The 23,809-nt window shown below is 37.1% G+C and overlaps 2 protein-coding genes across 2 annotated transcripts; one reads left to right on the top strand and one right to left on the bottom strand.

The window, feature by feature from the left end:
- Positions 1 to 3,191: 3,191 nt before the first annotated feature.
- LOC112607044 (olfactory receptor 51B6) lies at positions 3,192 to 4,130 on the bottom strand. The gene has a single exon (XM_025358072.1). The coding sequence runs from the start codon at positions 4,128 to 4,130 to the stop codon at positions 3,192 to 3,194; it is 939 nt and encodes a 312-aa protein (XP_025213857.1).
- Positions 4,131 to 16,632: 12,502 nt separating this feature from the next.
- On the top strand, positions 16,633 to 17,695 carry LOC112606975 (olfactory receptor 51B5). Its single transcript, XM_025357956.1, has one exon. The coding sequence runs from the start codon at positions 16,691 to 16,693 to the stop codon at positions 17,627 to 17,629; it is 939 nt and encodes a 312-aa protein (XP_025213741.1). The 5' UTR covers positions 16,633 to 16,690; the 3' UTR covers positions 17,630 to 17,695.
- The last annotated feature ends 6,114 nt before the right edge of the window (positions 17,696 to 23,809 follow it).

A 23,809-nucleotide genomic window follows, 5' to 3' on the forward strand; every position in this document is an offset into this window, starting at 1 on the left:
AGTTCCTTTATCAAGTGACTTTAGACAGAGATGGGACTGCAAGGGTGACTCAGGTCATGCTAGCACAGGAGAAGCAGGTGCTAGTGTTTCATTTGAACTAGTCGTTGGGCTGGCGTGGAGTAAAAGCTCCCTAGGCCAAGGACATCTTTGCAATGTGGAGAGGACCCAAATTACTGGGTGTGGCTTTTTGAATGTTGAAGACCTTGTCAGCATACCGGTCACCCAGTTTCATCATCACTTCATACTGTTTGTACCAAAGCACCACAGTTTCCTTATGAAACTTGGCTTCAAGGCTGGAGACATTTTTGAAAGTATTAACATAAAATCCAATTTGTCTTGACCATAATAATGGTAACTCTTCTTGTAAGTCAACATTAACCTTCAAACTTTCTCTATGCTTTTTGAAATTCTACTTCTGCCTTAGACAGAGGCTCTCATCCTTCCTCCTGAAGCTCTGTTGAGCCTGATGGGGATGAGCAGGCACTGTCATAGTCCACCAGCTTCCTGCTGCACTTGGTGATGCGATTCTTTAAGTCAGGAAATTGGTCCAGGTAGTTTTCCAGTGTTAGCAAGGATGCATCACGAGTTTTTCATGGATATCTTTCCAGAGCACATCACCTTTCTCATCAACCATTTTCACACCTTCCTGCCCAGACCAATCCAGCGCACAGACTTCACGCAGTGACTCAGCTTCGTCAAGGTCTCTTGAATGCCTTTGATTGCTTCTAAACATCCTCAGAGTTCTCTCAGGTCTGGTACCCTCTGCTTCTTGCGGCTTGAAGTTCTGGACATACTCTTCAAACTGTTTGTCTTTTATCTCACCAGTTTTCCCTGGCTTCTGGAGGACCTTTTCTTCTGAGTGGCTGAGTCTCTTCGTTCTTGGTGAAGATGCCCTTTTGATGTTGGCCAGGGCTGTGGATCTGGGAGCTGGGAGGAGCTGAGTGCTCAGTGTGGCTGGTGGCACAGAGGGGTGGGAGGCAGAGGGGAGGATCACTAGGAGGGGTGAGGTCTTTGACCTTACTGTTGATATGTTCTTCTGGGACCATCGGGAGCCCAGAGCTCTGCTCTGTTTCATAAGACTCCACAAAGAGAAACTGCAAGTCCCAGTCTTTCACCTCTCTTGGACTTTTTATCTGGTCTCTTCATCACATCTCTTCAGTATAAGGAAGAACAGAAAGGGAGGAGAGAAACTCAGGGTTGTCAGTCAAATGTGTCCATTTACAGAATTTATAAAACATATTGTTGTCTTAATTATCTTTATACTAGCCTGCTATGGCAGGTTTCAGGATCACTGGACCTAGAGGGTGAGTCAAGGAAGATTTTCTTTGATATGGCTTAAATCCCCCAAATTCATTCCCAAAAGCGCAAGGAAAGAAAGAACAGAATTAAGTAAACATTGCCCATATCGTGGAAGACAATACAGAGAACAATGACAAACAGACAGAAGAACTAACAGACACATACAAAGACATGGATCACTTTACATTTTATTTGTTCATTTTAATGAAAAATTATATTTTGTTAAAAATGATCTATGTGAGAGGTTCTATAATACAGTAGGGAATAAGAATTATGTTATGTTTACCATCCTGGAGCACACAGTCAAGAAGTTACAAAAGAGAAAGGCAAATTTCACACATGCTACAGACAGACACACAGCCAAGTTCAGTAAAACAAACAAAATCTTTTGGTCTAATCAGATAAAGATCATTTACTAGCCTGGAAACTATTGTAAAGATATTATTTTATTTTTGTTTTCTCCATGTTATTTATACATCCCAAGAATTCTAAAAAATCCCCACCTTTCTGTGATGAAGAGTAGGTGGGCAGCCATAGATCACTCAGAGTGTCAGTATGACAGAGGCCAGAGATGAGGGAAATCCAGCTGGCTGGTCACTTGGTGGCCCCTTGTGTAGTCCAAGCATTTCATACCCTGTATTTTGGTCAAAAGAATATCTTTTAAAATTAATTTAAAACTTGTCATTTGAGTCATGGATACTGGCTCTTCACCTGGCCATAGGACCACAAACCCCCTCCCCTCATGCCTAGACTCTGAACAGAATTAATTTTGAAAGGTATTTGGAGCCAGAAAAGGCCTTTTTACCCTCTAGTTGTGAGCATTGCCTCCATCCTCTCACTTCCTTCCCACCCTCCACATATGACCAAAACTGTTTTTCACCTCGGCTATTTTGCACATGCCAGACACTGCCATCTAGTCTTATCTAGGATGTACCTTTAAACCAGACCTCTCATGCCACTTTACTTTATGAAAATGCATCTCTCTGTTCAGTAGTAACTGGAATTAACTATCAAGACAATAGTCATCTGAATTAGAAATTATATCTCTGTTTTTAAATTATTATCAGTATTATTTGATAACTGTTATTCAAAGTTTTAACTGAAGACACTTCTCATAGAGATACTTTCCCCAGACTCATCATTTTGAATTGAGGGAAATGATTTACTCTCATTGAAGAAATGAGAGTAAAGCTCATTTCTTCACAATGTGCAGTTTTCTAGAAACAGCAGCCAGCTCCATATGAGCAAGAAAACTGGATCTATGTCTGAGGTCAAGAATGCTTTATTCCTATGTATAACAAGACCAACACATGCGGACCATATGGAGGGCAATGAGCATTGACTGAAATATGGGTGACCCAAATCATAGACCCAAGAATTGTATATATATAATTTGGTCCACATATATATATATTTTCTTGTAATATATTATTTCTGTAATATTTATACATACACATATACATACATGCACTATTATATATATTAAGTATATATAATTAAGTATACTAAATAAATATTAAGTATATATATAACTGTGTGTATGTATGTATCTGTGTGTGTATATATATGTGTATGTGTGTAAGTATGTATGTATGTACATGGTGCCAGCCATAGGCTAATCAATGTGAGTTAAATTACCTGGGAAAACAGTATCAGTTGAGCACTGAGATATGTGCTTAGTGTTGTACATATATTATATCATATACAAATCAGCAATAGACAGGCAGGGTAAAATAATGTTCTAAGTAGCAGAGGGATTGGTTGATTTCCACTGAAATGCTGAGGGATTGGTTAATTCTCATTGAAATTACCTTCCCTAGTTACTTATGCCAGCAACATTGTCACCCTGTCCAGTTTCCCTGAATTATTCCTCAGAGACCAGTAGAACAATGTCATGCTCTAGAGCGAGGCAGAGAGAATAAGCAAAGTATACCATTCTGAATCTGCTTAGTTTTAATGCTATAGATAACCAGGTTCATAAAAGGTGGGAAAAGGAAGTAGATGTAGCTCATTGTGATGTGAACCACATGAGGAACATGCTTTCCAAATCTATGAATAAATGTCAGACAAACTACAGTGACATAGAAGACCAGGATGCAGCAGATATGAGAGACACATGTGTTGAGGGTCTTGGCCCTTTCTTCTCCAGAACCAATGACCATGACAGTCTTGAGAATCAAAATGTAGGAGAAAAAGATGGCGAGAAAGTCCAACAAGACCATTGCAAATAAAACTACAACTGGATAGAGATGATTAAAGGTGATGTCAGCACAGGCTAGCTTGATGATATCTTGGTGTAGACAGAAAGCATGGGAGAGTACATGGGATCGACAATAGGGAAACCAGTGTAGGTGAACAACTATTGGAATAATGGACAGACCAGCCCTTGTCAATACCCCTACACCAATCTTCATTACCTGGGTGTTGGTCAGGATAGAGGTATATCTTAAGGTGTTGCGGATAGCAATGAAACGGTCATAAGCCATGAAAAGCAAGATACCTGACTCCACGACAGAAAGAGTATGGATAAAATAGGTCTGAGAGAAGCAGGTCACATGGCCAATCTCCCTGTGATTTAACCATAGAACACCTAGCACTGTGGGCATTGTGGTCAATGTCACTCCGAGGTCTGTAGCTGCCAACATAGCTAAGAAATAGTACATGGGCTCATGGAGGTTATGATCATTCCTGATGAGAAAGAGAAGAGTTCCATTGCCAAGAAGTATGGAGATGTAGTCTACCAATAATGGGATGAATATCCAGTGGTGTGCTTTCTCCATGCCTTGGAAGCCAGTAAGCTGGAAGGTGGAAGCAGAGTTATTGAGCGTCATTGCCCGCTTTGCATTTACTCCAGGTAATGCAATAGTAATCAGTTGTATAAAAGTTGCTTCTTGAGAATTCTACCTGTTCATAAGATGTTCACCAGTCCTGACTTTCAGTGACAGCAAGGATAATAATTTAGTCATTCCTGGGAGATTCCTAGGTAGGGGAAGATAGAATGTATAAAGAATATATTATTTAGGGTTTACTATATGTAAGATTATTGGATAATACATTGGAGATACAGCTATTCTTGCAGAATAAACGTTGTTGAATTCATTGTAAATCATATAACCCAGAAAATAAAAACAAAATGAAAGAAGAAACCACTATGTTTGAATAGTGCTGTAATGGCCTGAAACTTACAGGTCATTTATCATGGTGCTCTTCATCTTGACTGGTGGTATTTGAGGGTGGATGTAAAGGTTTCCCAGACTATGTGAGACCTAAAAGATCAGTAGAAAAATGGTTCTTAATGCTCTTGGAAGAGCAGATATAAACATTCTATGGAAAAACAAATACACAAGTAAGAAATATATGAACAAATACAATAAAATAGTAAATTTCAGAGATGACTTTTCTTCCATATGTCTGGAGGGAAAAATCAATTGATGAAGCTCCAGAGACTTTAGGGTAGCTAGAAAATAACATAAGAGTGACTTATTTGTGTGTGGTTCCAAAGCACATAGAACTCTATGTTGCCCAGCTTTGTAACCCTAGTTATTGATATGCTGCTTCAAAAAATTCAAATTTTCATAATATGAATTAAAGCATAAGCAGAGAAATGCAGATTTGATGATAAGCATTTGAAGGCACTAATTGACAATAGCACCAGACTACTGTTTTATATCACCTACTAGGCGATGCAAAAATAAAAATTGGTAATTCAGGCAAGATCAAGGAGAATTTTTTTAAAAACTATGGCATCTGATGGGATTTGACAAAAGTGAGAAGGCTCTGTGACTTGTTAGAATTCTAAGATTTCAGCTGGTACAGGCAGCCAACCTCTGAGAATGAATAAATTGTGTGTTGGTGGCATGAGCCAGAGAAAATAGGCCCACCTTCTCTTATGGTTGGTTTAGACTATACATCTCACATACTATAGAAAGAGCATATTGATGTAAATTTATGTATGACTTACAAGACCTCTTTCTGTCCATGAAAAAAAATGAGTCCAAGATTACTGGACTTTCATCTTCAGAAGAATTTGTTGAAGTTTCAGCTCTGCTCTTTCTAACAATAATGATCTTGGGGAAGTCATTTAATCTTGAGATTTGGTTACATAACCAGTAAACGCTACTAGTGATTTCTGTCTTCTTAGGCATTCTCTTGACATAAAGTACGGGGGCATGTTTTGTAAAGAGTAGATAATATTTGTGTTTTTGTTATTGTCTCAGAGAAGCACCTCCTTTCTCTTTCTCTGGTAAGTACATGTCAGGATCATTCACCCAGAGGTGTGTCAAATGATTTCATTTTTTTTTGTGGAGGCCTTGGGAACAGATAGAAAATGATGATGGGGTTTTTAGGAGCCTGTGTTTGACTTTAAATGAAAATATTAAACTACAGTTTCTCTAAGGTGATATGTCTGGGTGGGAAAGGGGAAGGAGAAAAGATGGATGAGCCAGTGTGGGAACTTCTGACATAGCTAAAAGTAATATTGAGCCTGGGGCATTGGGACTGAGGGAAGTAAAGGGGAAAGCAACTCTGTCCTCAAAAAGTGAGGAAAGGAGGTATTATTGCTCAATCTGCCTGTCAGTGAAAGGGTCAGAAAATACTCAGTTTATGCAGGATTAAAGAAGCAGGTATGGCAAATAAAGATTGTAAATAAGGTATAGAGCTCATTGTTTTATTATAGGTATTCATTGTGAAATGATTACCATAATCAAACTAATTAATGTATCTATCACCTCACATAATAACTTTAATTTTTTTGGTAGTGAAAATATGTGAGATCTGCTTTTTTAGCAAATTTTAAATATACCTAAATAAAGCTGGAAGGGAAAAGATAATACAGAACATTAATCTAGTTAATTGTGTTATCGTGCTACTAAATAAACATATAATGGATAAATAAATTTAAAAAAAACAGGAGTAGGAAGACTAGATAGGGAAAATAAAGCTGAGAAACAAATGTATGGAACAAATAATTGTTGAATTTCTACGGTGTGTCAAGTATTGGACTGGGGCATTATATACACTTCGGTTTTTGGGTAGAATCCTTACAATAGCTGTTTGTCTTTTCTGTTTTCACATTGAAAAATTGAGTGCTTTTACTTGACTCAGTCAGTTGCTTTTGTGGTACATGAGATGACCTGTGAGTTTCAGAGGGGATAAAAATCTAAAACTTTTACCTCATCCCTGCAGCCATTCACCCTCTTCCAGGGTCTCTGTCATAGAATAGACTTGAGTTTTTGTTAATGAAAAACTAATTCTCAGAGTCTCAAACTCTGCCACATAAACTGATGGCTCTATGCAGACACATCAGAGGGAGCCGATTAGATGTTAACTTTCATATATTCTCTCACCTTCCCCTTGGCTTTTTTCCTTCAATTTTCCTGACAGTCTTTTCTTTCTCAAGCAGTTAATCTCTCCATTATTTTTCACCCCCTTACTTTTGTCTATTATCCTTCCTGTGATGGTTAATATTGAGTGCAAACTTGTTTGGATTGAAGGATGCAAAGTATTGTTCCTAGGTGTGCTGTAAGGGTGTTGCCAAAGGAGATTAACATTTGAGTCAGTAGACTGGGAGAGGCAGATCTACCTTCAATATGGGTGGGTACTATCTAATCAGCTGCCAGTGCGGCTAGAAGAAAGCAGGTAAAAGAAGATGGAAGAGTAGTGGATGTCTATTACACAATATAAACTTTTCCAGGTGCTAAAGTCACATAGCTATGTGAATCTCTATCCCTGATCCAGAGGCACACATAACCCAAGCTCCATCCAAGCTTAATTTTGAATTCGTTTATCAGTCGCATGGCCAGATAGTGACTTTTTTTCTAGAAAGTATTTGAACCTCTGACGATTACAGAGGTATACCTCCTCAAGAATTTGGAAGAGTTGGTTCTATATTTGGCACTTATCTGGACTTCTAGGGTAAAAGACATGGGGTTGAGGGCAGGGGGACTGTCAGGGTTAGAATGGAAGCCAGAGAGATTAAAAAATCAGTCAGCAGGAGAGAAATTACTACAACCTCATAATTCATGCCTGAGTCAACACCCATGCTCTGGTTTGTTCCTAGAATTCTTTGCGTTATGTGTTCCAGAATCTATCCTTTACCTTTTTTATATTTGAAGAGGTAGCTCTCAAAGAAACCAAGTTTTAGAGATGTCAGGAAGTCTTTAGGACCCATGCCTACTATATACATCTACTCTTAGCAGACAACACTATCACTTTTCTCTTGCTGAGAAGTCGGCTTCGATTTCCCTGTCTTTCTCTGCCTTGGTTCCTGCAATGAGATCTTACAGAGAAGATTCATTAAATACCCTCACTGACCTGAAACTTTGTTCCCTTCAATTCTTCAGTTCTATAGTTATGTATCTCACATCTTTAGCTGTATGAAAGATTTGGGCATCATCTTTTCAGAATCTGCACATGAGCCTGGCTGGGAGGAACATTTATTTTAGAAGCTCCTCCCCAGAGACCATTCCTGATTTAGATAATTATTGTTCTTCCCTCCCTCCCTCCCACCCTCCTCTGCTCCCTCCTCTCTTCCCTCTCTCCCTCCCTCCCACCCTCCTCTGCTCCCTCCTCTCTTCCCTCCCTCCCTACCACCTTCCTTTTGTCTTTTTCTCTATTATTTGTGCCCTCAGCCTTGTGGGTATTGGGTTTGAACAGCACAACCCAAGATCTCTGACGGTATCCTGGCTTTTACTGGAAGTTTTCCTCTGTTGGAAGTTGAATATTTTGTCTACATTGTGGCTCTGGCTCTTGCTGTACTACTTTGGAATTATTTTATCTCATTGTATTTCATAGTCCTTACCTGTAAAACGCATGTAATAATTGCCACCACATAAATTTATTGTGTGGTATGGTTTAAAGAGAAAGCACTTGAAATGGTACTCAACATTTAATAAACAATTCATGTCAAATATTGTCATGTCTGTCATAACCAATTAAACTTATTTTAATTATTTGCATTTTGGATTATCTTCCCTTATTGCACAGTGAACTGTGTGAGAAACAGACTCTATCTTTCATAATTGTATGGCATTTCATAATTTAGATGTTCAAGTGTTTAAACCGTGGAATCAATGTTATATTCCCCAGTTTCTACCATTGGAGATAGATAATCTTACAGGTGATTTAATATTTCTCTGATTGATAGACAGCAATTTTCACTTCCAGATTAAACCACTGTCTCATGAACACTATTTTCCCTAGCAACCAGATTTTTTAAACATGTGTAGTAGTACAGATGTATGTATAAAGGATATACAATGAACATACAAATACATTTTTTTTCTCATTCAGCAAATGGTGAGATTCAATTTATTTTAATGGTTAATAAATTAAATTAAATATTTGATTACTGATACAATGATGATGAAAAGAGTATTGAGAAAATACATGATAGAGAGCAGAAAGGGCTTCAATGAACCTATTGTTATTTAGTAAAAAAAAATTATTAAGGTTAATTTACATAAAGAAGTGTGAACACATCATAAAGGTCTAGCTCAATGAATTTGTTGCAGAATAAGTTCACTCACGTAGTTGCCACCCAGAACAAGAGCTAGAACTTACCTCAAAAATTCCTTTGCACTCTTTTCAAGTTCACCTTCCAAATTAGTTTTATTAAGTTGTCACCTTTATGTAAATGGAATTATAGTCTATGTTTTCTTTCACATCTTGATTCTGTACTCATCATTATGTTTTTGAGAAATATCTGTGTGCTTTTATGTAATAATAGTTTGTTCATTTTCATTCCTATGCAATATTCCCATGGTATGAATATACCCCATATTTACTCTGGTGCTCTTGATAGTTAACAGTAATAGTTGGGGCTGTCACAGAATGCTACTTAGATAATTCTGCTACATGTTTATTTGACTGCTTGTTTTTGTGCATATACATATGAATTTCTATTAGGCCTCATCATAGGAATACAATTCTTTGGATAAACATATACTTATCTACAGTAGATACTATCAAATAATTTCTAAAGTGATAATTTGTTAAAAATATATTCCACTAACAGTTCATCAGAGTTTCAGTTGGTTTACATCTTTAACAACACTAGGTGTTTTGGGGTTTTCTAAGAAGCGATTCTACTGCGTGTGTACTCGTATCTCATTGAAATTTTGATTTGCATTTCCTTGATAATGAATAACATTGCATACATTTTCATATATTTATTGATCACTTGCTTCCTTTGTAAAGTACCTTTTTCAGCCTTTTACCCATTTCAAAAACAAGTAGGTTGTCTATTATTCTCTTATTGATTTTGGGGTTTTATTTATAAATTATTTATATAACTCTTGTGCCAGATATAAGTATAGAAAATTTACAACTTATACCTGACATTTGTATCCTCTTAATAATTTTCACAAAAATAAGTTTTTAATTTCAATTCAGATTTATTTATGGTTTTATTTGTGTGTAATAGTTAAGGCATCTTAAATCTAAAATGAATGAATAAAAATCACTCTGTTACCTTATAATATCTTTATTTAATTATTCACCATAAATTGAATTTTGCCTATGGTTTGAGGTGGGGATCAAAAATTTTCATGCCCAGATTAGTTTTGTGCCTTTGATTAGCCTGCATTGTTTTTGCTCCCAGAATGACCCTGGAAATCACAACCATAGCTGGATCCACCCTCTTGCAGCATTTCACATAGTTACAACATTATCTTGTTAGCAGAAACAGGTATGGTATCACCTGTGTGATGATATATTTTACAGTAGCTCCCTATCCAGAACATTTATATTCTCATTAAACAACCAAATGTACACATTCACAGATAACCAAGCCATGTGATAATTGACTATGTTCCTGACACAGGCTGGGCTATCCAGAAGTAGATACTGACATTTTTTTTTTTAATTTATTTTTTATTATTATTGTACTTTAAGTTCTAGTGTCAGTATCTGGTACTGACACTTTTTAAAGTAAAATGTATTTACTAGAAAGCAATACCTTTGAAAGAAAGAAGGAGGAGGTACAATTGGTCAGAGAAAGAAATCAGACTGAGACACAGGCTGGCAAAGGCTTGACCAATCTAGGAGAAAGCTCTGAAGCAAGTATTACCTAACGATATTACCCCACATTGGGGGAAATGGCCAGGTTTTCAAAACTCTGCCTCACTTAGTCATCAGATGTGAGTTGCCCCAGGGAAGTCTTGGCTTCGGATAAAGTGGTTCTGTGCAGCTGAGGGTCCTGTATGAGCTGAGAGTGGAAGACTGTCTGTTGACACATTCCCAGAGCAAGGCAGGAAATCTCTCTCTCTCTCTCTCCCTTTTTTCGTTTCTTTTTTTTTTTTTTAAGAGTCTTGCTTTGTCGCCCAGGCTGGAACGCAGTGATGAAATCTTGGCTCACTGGAAACTCTGCCTCCTGGGTTCAAGCGATTCTCCTGCCTCAGCCTCCTGAGTAGCTGGGATTACAGGAGCCCACCACCATGCCTGGCTAATTTTTGTATTTTTAGTAGAGATGGGGTTTTACCATGTTGGCCAGGCTGGTCTCAAACTCCTGACCTCAGGTGATCCACCTGCCTCGGCCTCCCAAAGTCTGGGATTACAGGCTTGAGCCACTGTGCCTGACCAGGAAGTCTTTCTCTAAAGGGGATTCTGGACTACAACATGTCTACAACATGTCTACATGTATCTCATGTCTACAACAATTTCTTTGTTAATATGTTATATTTGGAGGCCATTTTCCAAGAACTTGCAAATTTGTATGTCCAATCTAATTTCAGTTCTCATCACTTACAGACCAATGAACATATTATGCAGATATTCCAAAAATATCTGCAGGGTTTTACTGGTTTTCAACTGCATCTGTGGTCACCAAAGTTTCACAGAGACTGATGCTTATCTGGAGTTTCAGTAAAGTTTCCACATAAAAAAGCAAAAAAAAAAAAAGCAAAAAAAAAAAAAACCAAAACAAAACAAAAGCAAAATAAATAAGTCCTTCACTTTAAGGGCATTTGTTTTCTTAAACTTTTATTTTGAAATAATTATAGATTCATAAGAAGTTGCAAAAAATATAAAGGGAGATCCTATGGACATCTCAATCCATTTTTACCTAGTGGTTACATCTTGAATAACTATCGGAACCAGCAAATTGATATTGATATGATCCACACAGATTATTTAAATTCCATTAGTTTTACATGCACTGATATATTTGTGTATACGTATATAGTTCTATGCAATTTTATTACATGTTTAGATTAATATGCATACTACCACTGCCAAAATACAGAATAAACCTATCTCCACAAGGCTCCCTCACACTACTTCTTTTTAGAAACATTTACTCTTCTTCTTTATCTCTAAACCATAGCAACCGCTGATTTCCATATCGATAACTTTACCATTTCAATAAAACTATGTAGATGAAATCATTGGCTTTTTTTCCACTAAGCAGAATTTTTCCAAGATATATCCACTAGTTCCATGTGTTAATAGTTTGTTATTTTTTTTTATTGCTAAGCAGCAATCTCTTGCAAGTGGTACCACAGTGTATCTATTCACCTATTGAAGAACATTTGGGTTGTTCCCAGTTTTTAGCAATGATAAAAATAAAGCTTTTATGAACACTCATGTGCAAGTCTTTGTATAAACGTAAGTATTCATTTCTTTGATAAAATGTCCAAGAACGTTTTATCAGCCTGTCTAGGTCTATCATCAGCATTTTGTAATAGGCAGCATTAATTTCTATACATATTTATTAAGTTTATACCTAAATATACATTCAGTATTGAAAAGGTTAAGTAGCTTGCCCATGTTTACATTGCTAGAGAATTTTCTAGCACTTCCATAACGAAGTACCATAGACTGCATGGCTTAAACCACAGAAACTAATTTTCTCATAAGTTCTGAAGGCTAGAAGTCCAGAATCAAGGTGTTGGCAGGGTTGGTTTCTTCTGAACCCTCTCTCCTTGGCTTATAGATGGCCATCTTCCCCTTGTGTGTTCACATAGTTTTCTCTTTGTATCTGTCCATATTCAAATTTCCTCTTCCTATAAGGACACAAGTCATATTCAATTAGGATACACCCTAATGACCTCATTTTAACTTAATCACTTCTTTCAAGACCTATCTCTAAATACAGCCACATTCTCAGTTACTAGGGGTTAGTACTTTAATATATAAATTTTGGGTTGGGACATGATTCAATTCATAACAGTTAGTGATAGTCTTTGATTTGCATTGATCATTACATTAATTATAACAAAGCATAGTAACAGCTGAATAATTTATTCAGTGAAAGGAAATTTGTTCTTCTGGTAATATAAGTATATTTCCCCTTAAAACCAGTAATAGGCAGAGTAGTTCCTGTCAGGATTGGAGGGGAAACCAAAAATATTACAGTCCCTGGGACTAAAGTGATGTGGTGTGCTTGGCTGAAGCACCGTAGTGATGAGCATGCCTGCTGCATCCCCCGGGAAAGAGAAAACTTCTGGTGGATTAAACTCAACAAGGGAATAGTTAGTGATAACTGCAGATTGTGGGTTCACATTGGGTACTAGAGAAGGCTGCCTGAATTTTATTATATTGACTCTCGTCTATATAGCTCTCTACTTTCGAGGTTTCTCTGATCTAAACCAAGCAGGAAATATAATTGAAATTCAGATTACATAGGCCAAGAAGATATACAGCTTTCTCTTGAGATAAACTGGGAAAGATTTGACCTTTGAAGTAAGTATAGGGAATAAATTACCTCCCAAAGATGATACCAGAGTCTGCTGGGGCTATGAAGACAGGCTGTCTGATTCCCCACACATAAAGTTCCTACCAGTGGCTTGATTAGCTCAGTAACTTTGTTTGGAAAAAGATTATTTAAGAGCTTTGGAGGACTAATTAAGTGTTCCACCTCCCTCAAAGGACGAGTTAATACAGAGTAAATATTCCTTAAGGTCCAAGTTGGCTATAAAAGGGAGACATCTGGGAAGGTGCTGTCTTTATTAATAACCTCAGTGACTGCTTCTCTTAACAGATGTTGAGAAGGAACAACATGATCTGAGTCTTTAGGCAAGACACAATAATCCTGCTCCTCCTCACCATCAATCAAGTTATGGTACATGGGAGTATGGTGAAATACTCCTAGATATGTAAGGAGTGTACTAGGAGACTCTTCTATAAGCTCTCCAGAGAAAGATAAGGAGAAGGATTTCCTATTGAAGGATCTCAATAGTCCACAGCTTTGGATATGTGTACAGAATTCAGCCAGAAGTTGACAGCATTTCAAAAACAATTCCAAGTGCTACCAACCACTACCTAATACCTTCAGTACTCAGTGATGTGAATATGACCCTCTCATATGTCTCCTTTCCTTTCTAAGAGATGAACAGGAAGGCACCCTTATTCTACTAGATTTTGCTTTTTAAACAAAGCAGAGAAAAATTATGGCTGTAAATGGCAGAACTTTATCTGATTTTCTAGGTGTTCAATTATAGAATCTTCTTCTTGGTTCTATCCTCAGTCTTTGTGATCTTTTTCCTTCCTTATATTTTTTTTCCTCAGCTTTTATCTCTTCTCTTACTGTCTTTCTTCTTAGAAACCTACAGCTGCAACTAGCTGAGGACACGGGAATTTTCCACAAAACAAAGTAGAGTGAGTCCATAGATCACTATTATAGCTGCATTACAAGGTATGTCTGCATGGAATTCTTGGGAATGGAGAAGGGGAAACTTTAAGTTGCAGGTTATTGGCAAAATACAATCATTGCCTTATACTTTGGTTAGTTTCCCTGTAGCGATTCATCACTTGTGCTGCATATTCTTTTATAAGAAGGAATTTTTCACAAAGCTGAGATACAGTGAAAGATTGGGTTAAAGGAGATTATTGCTGAAATGTCAGAGAAGTAAGAGTGTTGAAAGAGAAATGAAGTTGTACATAGAACACAGAAGGGGAGGAACTAAGCTGGATCATCTTCGCGTCTAGTAACTGAAAAATACACATCACTCATCGTATGTTCAATAAGCACTGAATTCTGGTTTATGTCTCTCGGTCCTAGGACAGAATATGGATGCTGAAAAATGATTCTTTCAATTTTTTATTCCTTATAATCAAGCCAAAAGTGCTGAGTTGTTGCCTCATGCCCAGTTGTCTGGCACCTCTTCACTGAAACTGTTACAGTTAGATCTCATCTATACGGGTGGAAGGTAAGAGGATCATTTTCTTTGGTGGCATCTTTAGGGTAGTGCCTTACACTGACAAAGTAACTCTGAAGGGGTATATTTGGATAAGAACATCTTTTTAATTGTGGATAAAAACAACTTCAAGAAGTTGTTCTGGTATGGGACAACAACAACAAAAAGCAAGGAATGAATTTGCTCTAACTCAGCTATATTTACTAATGACTCTTGATTTCCTCACAAGTAAATGTGTATCCCCCTCAGAATTCCATTTTGAGTAAATGGCTTCAGCATTCTTTCATTTGTGCAAACAGAAATGTAGGGGAAGCCTCATTTCACTTTTCCCCAACTCTCATTTTTAATATATCAGCAAATCTTCCCACTACCTCAAAAATGCGTCTGTATCTGTTTAAGTTTTTGTATTTTTCTCTTTTTTTCATTTCCCCTGCTTCTCTCCTAGTCAAGGTCGCCATCACTCTTCATATGGATTTTTAAAATAGCTTTCTAACTCATCTCTTCTCTTGTCTCTTGCTTAGTATTCTTCACATAGCAGTCTAAGTGAGTAATTTAAAAATACAATTCAGAATATGTCACCACACTATTTTCTATTGTGATTTTCAAAATGTTCTAATATCTTCACTACATTTATAGTAAAAACAAAACAAAAATCCCGTTGTGGTCTATAAGGCCCTATGACACCTGATTACTACCTGCTTCCTTGACATTTTCTATTGTCCCTCTCCTGTTTTCTTATCAAACGCCAGTTATGCTGATTTTCCCTCTGGAATATCTTCCTCTAGGTCTGTATATGGTCAGGTTTCATTTTTTATTGAAGTCGCAGCTCAAATGGGACCTCCTCACAGGTGCAGTTCTAGGTCCCTCAAACTGCTATACTAACTTGTATACAATACCATCCAATTAATCTACATCGAACAGTACTGTTTTATGTTAAACTTGCACTTATATTTATTTAAAATTGTCTTACTTATTTTTCAACTTAATTTATGGTTTATAAGATTAGGGACTTTGTCTTATTGCCATTTAATTCCAGAGAGCTTTAAACGCCATTCATGATGGGCGTTCAAAAATATTAGGTGAACTGAAGAATGTATATCGGCCACATGTTAGATACTTTGCAAGGGATTGAGCAAAGCAAATAAACATATTTCTATATGCAAGAAGTCCCTAGTCTCGTGGCAGAAGGAATATTAAAACCTTATCAAAGGACTGATCTCTTCTCTTCAGTAAAAGACAGCACCCTGTTTAAGCAGTGAAATAGCTCTCACTCAGTATTGGGGAGAACAGATTCAGAAGCCTATGGCTGGGGATAAAGGGAAGGAAACCAGGAAGATGGTTGTTTAAATACAAATGGAGAACTTGAAATGAGAGAGGTCAGATTCTAGGGAATTACTTGAGGGGGCCTATGGAAAAATAATTTAAAAAGAAAAAGACACTACTTGTAAATAAGAAACAGTAAGATGTTTAAACTGAAGGAGATACACTATTATAAGTGATGTCTTTGGCTGGCCTAATCATTTATTCCAGCCCCAAAGTCTATGATTATCTAACTTACAATTAGACTGAGCCATTGTCACAAGTAGTGAGTAGTACTGAAGGATCCAACAAGAGGGTAATTCACACCAATCGTGAATGTCTGTTCCCCATTACTAGTCCATGAAATCGGGAGGCCAAGTGTTTCTTTCTCTGTCTGCTCCTTAGCTACAGTGGTAGTGGCAGAGTTTCTCTTCCCATACTTTTCTTTCTTAGGCTGTTGAGACTTTAGCTGATAATTCAGGTAAGTCTTTATATGCAGGAAAATGTGGATTAGGGATCAGTATTGTGAAGGCAATTACAGGTTTAAGTAGTAGACTAGAAAAAAATTAGTGTTAGGATCCTTGAAATCCCCTTGAATGCCCCATAGAATATGGATTCTTTAAAATCTGCATAGTTAAGGGAAACAGTTTAGAGTTGAAGTTTACATAAAAATTTTTCTGAAGAGAATGCTTAAATGCATATAAACACTTGAAACTCCAAGAATTTGATTAAGTAGGTAGGAGATAGATCCTGGAATGTGCAGTTAAGAATACAAATAGTATAGGTAATCCTAAGAATGCATTTTGAGAAACAATCACTTATATTGATGTCATTGTTGTCTTTAGGGAACAATTCTGAGAATCATATGGTCGAAGTGATACCCTGAAGGTAAAACTGCGCGTTGTGGTAATAACAGAAACAGAAAGACATTTCTTCTATATAAACTCAATAAACCCAGGATGTGGTCCAACGGCAGCTCGCATCCCTTCCTGTTGACTGGTTTTCCAGGCTTGGAGGCAGCTCATCACTGGATTTCCTTATTTTTCTTGTTCATATATATGTCTGTCCTTTTTGGCAATGGCACCCTCCTTCTTCTCATTAAGGAAGATCACAATCTTCATGTGCCCATGTACTTCTTTCTGTCCATGCTGGCTGCCACAGACCTGGGGCTGACCCTGACCACAATGCCCACGGTGCTGGGAGTCCTCTGGCTGGATTACAGGGAGATTGGAAGCGCAGCCTGCTTTTCCCAGGCCTACTTTATACACTCACTTTCCTTTGTCGAGTCTGGCATTCTGCTTGCCATGGCCTATGACCGTTTTATTGCCATCTGCAACCCTCTTAGATATACCTCCATACATACTACTACTCGAATAGTGAAGATTGGGCTGGGAGTTCTGATTAGGGGATTTGTATCTGTTGTTCCCCCAATCATGCCCCTCTATTTTTTTCTCTATTGTCACTCCCATGTTCTTTCACATGCATTCTGCCTTCACCAGGATGTCATTAAACTGGCCTGTGCTGATACCACCTTCAACCAACTGTACCCAGTTGTGCTTGTGGTCTTTATATTTGTGCTAGATTCTCTGATTATCTTCATCTCCTATGTGTTGATACTCAAGACTGTCCTGAGCATTGCCTCCAGAGAGGAGAGGGCTAAGGCTCTCAATACCTGTGTCTCCCATATCTGCTGTGTCCTGGTTTTCTATGTTGCAGTGATTGGATTATCTCTGATTCATCGTTTTGGAAAGCAGGTTTCACATATTGTTCACCTCATTATGAGCTATGTCTATTTTCTGTTCCCTCCACTAATGAATCCTATAATATATAGTGTCAAGACCAAGCAGATTAAGAATGGCATTCTTCACCTTTTTACTACCCATAGAATTGGAACCTGATCTCCAACCATCACAGTCACTCTCACAAAATGTAAACACTCTAATATTTAGCAGGAGAACAAAGAAGTCTCATATCTAGCATACATGCTCATATGACTTGGTAAAATAGGTGTTAAAATAGAGCTTTAAGTTTCCCTAAGGTATCTCTTTAAGCCCAACTCTTTAGCTAAATGTAGTTTGTACAAATTTTTGTTGCATTCCTGCATACAGAATATTTCTCTAAGCTTTCCACTAAATTATTGTGATAACAATACCTTAGGCATCTATGGGTATGTCTATAATGTAACTAACATATTTATTTCATGGTATAAAGTTAGCAGATAGTAACAGAGTCATAAAAATATAAAATTATTAGTTGGTTTGAGTGAAATGGAATAGAGTTTGGTTTACTATATCAAATCCAATTTCCAACTCCTATGAATTCCTCTGCAGATGTCCATACAAACAATGGGAACCTATAAATTTGGTCACTGAAGTTCAGGAATTTTCCTGCAAAAAAGAATAAAATCTTCTTTGATCAGTGAACTAATCACTCATCATCCCAACAGTCTAGTTGGTTCCTTCTCCCTGAATCAAATGATCATGAATTTGTCTCAAAAACAATAAACTCATATTTTTTCCTCAAGACAGTACCTTCTGACAAACTTGTAACAAAAAAAAAAAATGTGAGAAGAGGAATCATGGATAAATGAGAGGATGTAGACACAGTCAGTACCTCCTTCTATCTTGCTCTCATTCTTATCCCACTACCCTAATTGCTAGCTCTGATGTTGAGGCCATCCCCAGATATCTACCTGTGGCTAACTAGTTTGAATTAGCAGAAGGGACAGTTTCTTCACCTCCTTTTGCTATGAACAAGATCTGAAGACATAAAAAATAGGCTTTTGCATTTTTTTGAAGAATGATTGCTTTCTATACATACATCCTGATTCCATTTAAGAAGTATAAATTTCCCGAAGAATAAAATAATGTCATTCTCACTTGATTAAAATTGTCTAATGAGTTAGGAAGCGACCCATAACTCAATTTAAAATATCCTAAAAAGAGGGAGGTTACGCCTTAATTACACTTTAATCAGAGCAAAAATAATACTTCAGTGAGACAGGAGAGGGGACTATATAGAAGATACTGTTTATGTCTTTGGTGTTTTGCCCAGATCATTTTACAGAACTGTGCATCTGTGAATGTTGGCTGCTCATTGTTCATGGTTTCTGCTTTCTGCAGGTTGTTGTTCTCAACTTAGTAGGAAATGTCTCATGAAGAAAATGGCCCCTGCTGCCCAGGAAGCAGGCCATAGGCAAATACTGACCCTCTTGCCTTCTGAAACTAAGCTCCAGCCGTGACTATACACTTGCTTACCTCCTTTCTCGGTCTACACTGTTTTTCCTTGCTCCCTGTCTCCTGAGAGCATTCATTAATAAACTGCACACATCTGAATCCCTATCTCAGGCTTTGCCCATAGAGAGTCCAACTTAAGAAAAACTGCAATCCTCATTTATATTCTGTTTCATTAAGAGATGTAATTGTGATGTAATCCCAGCACTTTGGGAGGCCGAGGTGGGCGGATCACAAGGTCAGGAGATCGAGACCATCCTAGTGAACACGGTGAAACCTTGTCTCTACTAAAAATATAAAAAAAAAATTAGCCGGGCGTGATGGTGGGCGCCTGTAGTCCCAGCTACTCCAGAGGCGAAGGCAGGAGGATGGCGTGAACCCAGGAGGCGGAGCTTGCAGTGAGCCGAGATCGCGCCACTGCACTCCAGCCTGGGCGACAGAGAAAGACTCTTATATTTATTATTTATTATTCAATCAATCAATCAATCAATCAATAAGAGACATAATTGTGAAAAAACTGAGCACATAAAAAAGCTATAGGCTTTATCATTTTTTTAATCCTTGTCACTCCATGTCATCTGAGCAACACAGTCTGAATACTAAATTGTGAGTGTGAGTGCATGTATGTGATGGTAGGTTTTTGTCCTACTTTCATTCATAAAACCAAACATATGTCCCTTAATTATGCTCTACCACATCCACAACTTATTTTATTCATAAAAATATTGTGAGGTAGATATTATCACTGTTTTCTTGATGGGGAAATTTAATATAAAAAGTTAAGTATTCCCTCCAAAGGCATAAAATTTATAAGTGGTATAGTCGTGATTCAAATTTATATCTTCTAATTATAAGGCCCGTGTGAATGGTACGCCACTAAAATAGTCTATCCTTAGTGGCTTCTACTTTTTGCCTTGTATTCCATCATGCTTATAGAAGTAGTACCTACTTCCTTTTTCTGAAAATTTCTCCTCTTTCTACTTCAAAAATATTGTTCCCTATGAAAACTGGTATTTTGCATTGTATCTCCAAACTCTTAACTGCAGTAGAACTTTTTTAAAAATAATTTTTCAATATGACATTGCAAAAAAAACAGTAATGCTTTTATTGTGGTAGAAGTACTAAAATGCAATACTTAAAATCGTTAATGACAATGTTTTTCATCAGGCAAGTGACTTCAAACTGTAATAAGTATTTAAAGTAAATTGTAGATAAAGAACTGATAATAAATACAAAGAATCTTCAAATCCCTGATTCCATGTTTTCCTTAGACTCAGTGACAAGGAGGACAGTTTGAATCTTTTTTTGATTCCACAGCCTAATAAACTCCTCTTCTTGTAATTTATTTTGTTCAGCCTAGTTTCAGTTGAGTTTCAGTCACTTATAACCAAAGACTATTAAAAATTATATCATCTCAGTTACAGATATGTGAATCTTCTCTAACTATTATTTAAAACTGGAAAATACTGTTAGGTAGAGGAGCTGCCTCTTTTTCTAAAATACAGGAAATGGAACCTAAAAATGGCAGGAAAGTTGACCATTGATGAATGATTTATGAAGTTATTTTCCCTGTCTAAGAAGTTCATTTCTGACTTGAAAGAAAATGAAAAACTAAATTTATTGAGAAGATGCTGTAGGATGAATACACACACAGGACATTGGTGGGAGGGAAAACTAAATAATTATCTCAAACTTATTTATACAGAAGGCTACATGGTAGAAGTCCACTTAGACATATTTTTCTATTCAAAACCCATTTTAACAATCATCATAAACACAATATGTTAGTATTATCATAAAATGTAGAACTTTCTGTGATCTCCTACAAGTCTTCCTGTGGTAAAATGCTATGTACTATTAGAAGCCTTAGCAAGTTAATACAGGAACAGAAAACCAAATACTACATGTTCTCACTTACAAGTGGGAGCTAAATGATGAGAACACATGGACACATGGAAGGGAACATCACACACTGGGGCCTGTTGGAGGGTGGAGGATGAGAAGAGGGAGAGGATCAGGATAAGTAACAAATGGGTACTAGGCTTAATCCCGAGTGATGACATAATCTGTACAACAAACCCTGATGACACAAGTTTACCTATGTAACAAATCTGCTGTTGTACTCCTGAACTTAAAATGAAAGTTAGAAAAAGAAGCCTACTTATAACACTGTCTCCCAGGAAACACTGCACATAAGTTTGTGCTCATCAGAAGAGTATAGTTCGGAGTGGCCCAGTGGACTAACAAACTGGTGAACCACCTTCTTATAGCAGGTGAAGCCTGTAATTCAGCTTTTGATCATTCAAGACTGAAAAAATATAACTTATATAGAGAAGGACCTCATGAGGAATAAATTTCATGGTGCCTATTAAGATAAATAAGTAGCATGTAGTTATAGGAAATCTAAGGTGTAAAAGAATATGAATTTTAAAAAGCCATTGCCAAATACCATCCTTTCTTTTTCAAATAATATTATAATTGTATAGTATGGGCTTGAAGGGATAATATACCATAGGAATATTTAATTTGATTGAGGAAATGAAAGGCTAAGTGTGCTTTCCTGTAGACAAAATAAATAAGCCAATCTTAGAAATGATTAAGAAGACATGGAAGAATCTTAGAGACCTACTGAAAAAATATGTATGGTCTAATGAGTTGACAGATCACTTTTCCTCCTATATAAAATGAATTTATACTAGATAAGGGGCAGATGAACTTTATTCATCGCATTAATGAATAATTGCTGGGTTCCTTCACCAAAGATGCAGATTTTTATAGGGTAAATGAAAGGTGAATTTAAAGATACTTACTAGATTATATGAGTATTAAATTGGGCAGCAAGGATGATTAGAAATGATTAAGGACCCAGAGGTCTCCATGTCCAATTAAAGAATGTAAATCTGTTTTGATTTTATAGCCTAAATCCTTAGACACAGTCATTGTTATTAATAAACTCATAGACAAAATTTATTTTATGGGAAAATATAAAAAATTTATGTCCCTTTATTTCAAGTACATGCCACCAAACTGACAGATGATAGTGATTAGTGACAAAGCGCCTCAAAAATAAATGAGATGGCCCTATGTTAGTCATGGTTCTCCAGAATAATAGAATCAACAGGATTTACCCAACTTCAAATTATACTACAAGGTGACAGTAACTGAAACAACATGGGACTGATACAAAAACAGACACACGGACTAATGGAACAGGATAGAGAACTCAGAAGTAAGACCGCACATCTAAAACAATCTGATCTTCAACAAACCTAGTAAAAACAAGTAATGGGGAAGGGATTCCCTATTTAATAAATTGTGCTGGGAGAACTGGCTAGCCATATACAGAAAATTGAAACTGGACCCCTACCTTATACCTTATACATAAATTAACTCAAGATGGATTAAAGACTTAAGTGTAAAACCCAAAACTATAAAAACTTTAGAAGAAATTCTAGGCAATACCATTCAGGACATAGGCACAGGCAAAGATTTCATGATGAAAATGTCAAAAACAATTGCAACGAAAGCAAACACTGACAAATGGGATCTAATTAAACTAAACAGATTGGGCGTGGTGGCTCATGCCTGTAATCCCAGTACTTTGGGAGGCCAAGGTGGGTGGATCACTTGAGGTAGGGGTATAAGGACAGTCTGGCCAACATGGTGAAACTCCATCTCTACTAAAAATAATTTTAAAAAATTTTTTTGCTGGGTATGGTAGTGCGCACCTGTAACCCCAGCTGCTCAGGAGGCTGAGGCAGGAGAATTGCTTGAACCCAGGAGACAGAGGTTGCAGTGAGCTAAGATCGCACCACTGCACTCTAGCATGGGTGACAGAGTGACACTTCATCTCAAAATAAAGAAAAATGAAATGAAATAAAGAGCTTCTAAATAGCAAAATAAACTATCATCAGAGCAAAAAGGCAACCTACAGAATAGGAGAAAATTTCTGCAATCTATTCATCTGACAAAGGTCTAATATCCAGAATCTATGAGGAACTTAAACAAATTTACCAAAAAAAAAAAAAAAAAAAAAAAGAGAAAACACACACACACACACACAACCCCATTAAAAAGTGGGCAATGACATGAACAGACACTTCTCAAAAGAAGACATTTATGTGGCCAACAAATATACGAAAAAAGTCTCAATATCACTGATCATTAGAGAAATGCACATCAAAACCACAATGAAATACCATCTCAAGTCAGTCAGAATGTTGACTATTAAAAAGTCAAGAAACAACAGATGCTAACAAGGCTGCAGAGAAATAGGAACACTTTTACACTGTTGGTAGGAATGTAAACTAGTTCAACCATTGTGGAAGACAGTGTGGAAATTCCTCAAAGATTTAGAACCAGAAATACCATTTGACCCCACAATCCCATTACTGGGTATATACCTAAAAGAGTATAAATCATTCTGTTACTAAGATACATGCACATGTATGTTCATTGTAGCACTATTCACAATAGCAAAGACATGGAATCAACTCAAATGCCCATCAATGATAGACTGGATTTAAAAAATGTGGTACATAAAACACATAGTGAAATACTATACAGCCAAAAAAAAGGAATGAGATCATACCCTTTGCAGGGCCACGGATGGAGCTGAAAGCCATTATCCTTAGCAAACTAATGCAGGAACAGAAAACCAAACACCACATGTTCTCATTTAGAAGTGGGAGCTGAACAATGAAAATGAGAACACATGGAAACAGTGAGCAGAACAACACACACTGGAGCCTGTCAGGGTGGGGTGTGGTGAGGGAGAGCATTAGAAAAAATAGCTAATGCATGCTGGGCTTAACACCTAGGTGATGGATTGATAGGTACAGCAAA

Source organism: Theropithecus gelada, chromosome 14, assembly GCF_003255815.1.
Source record: "Theropithecus gelada isolate Dixy chromosome 14, Tgel_1.0, whole genome shotgun sequence".
Taxonomy (NCBI): Eukaryota; Metazoa; Chordata; class Mammalia; order Primates; family Cercopithecidae; genus Theropithecus; species Theropithecus gelada.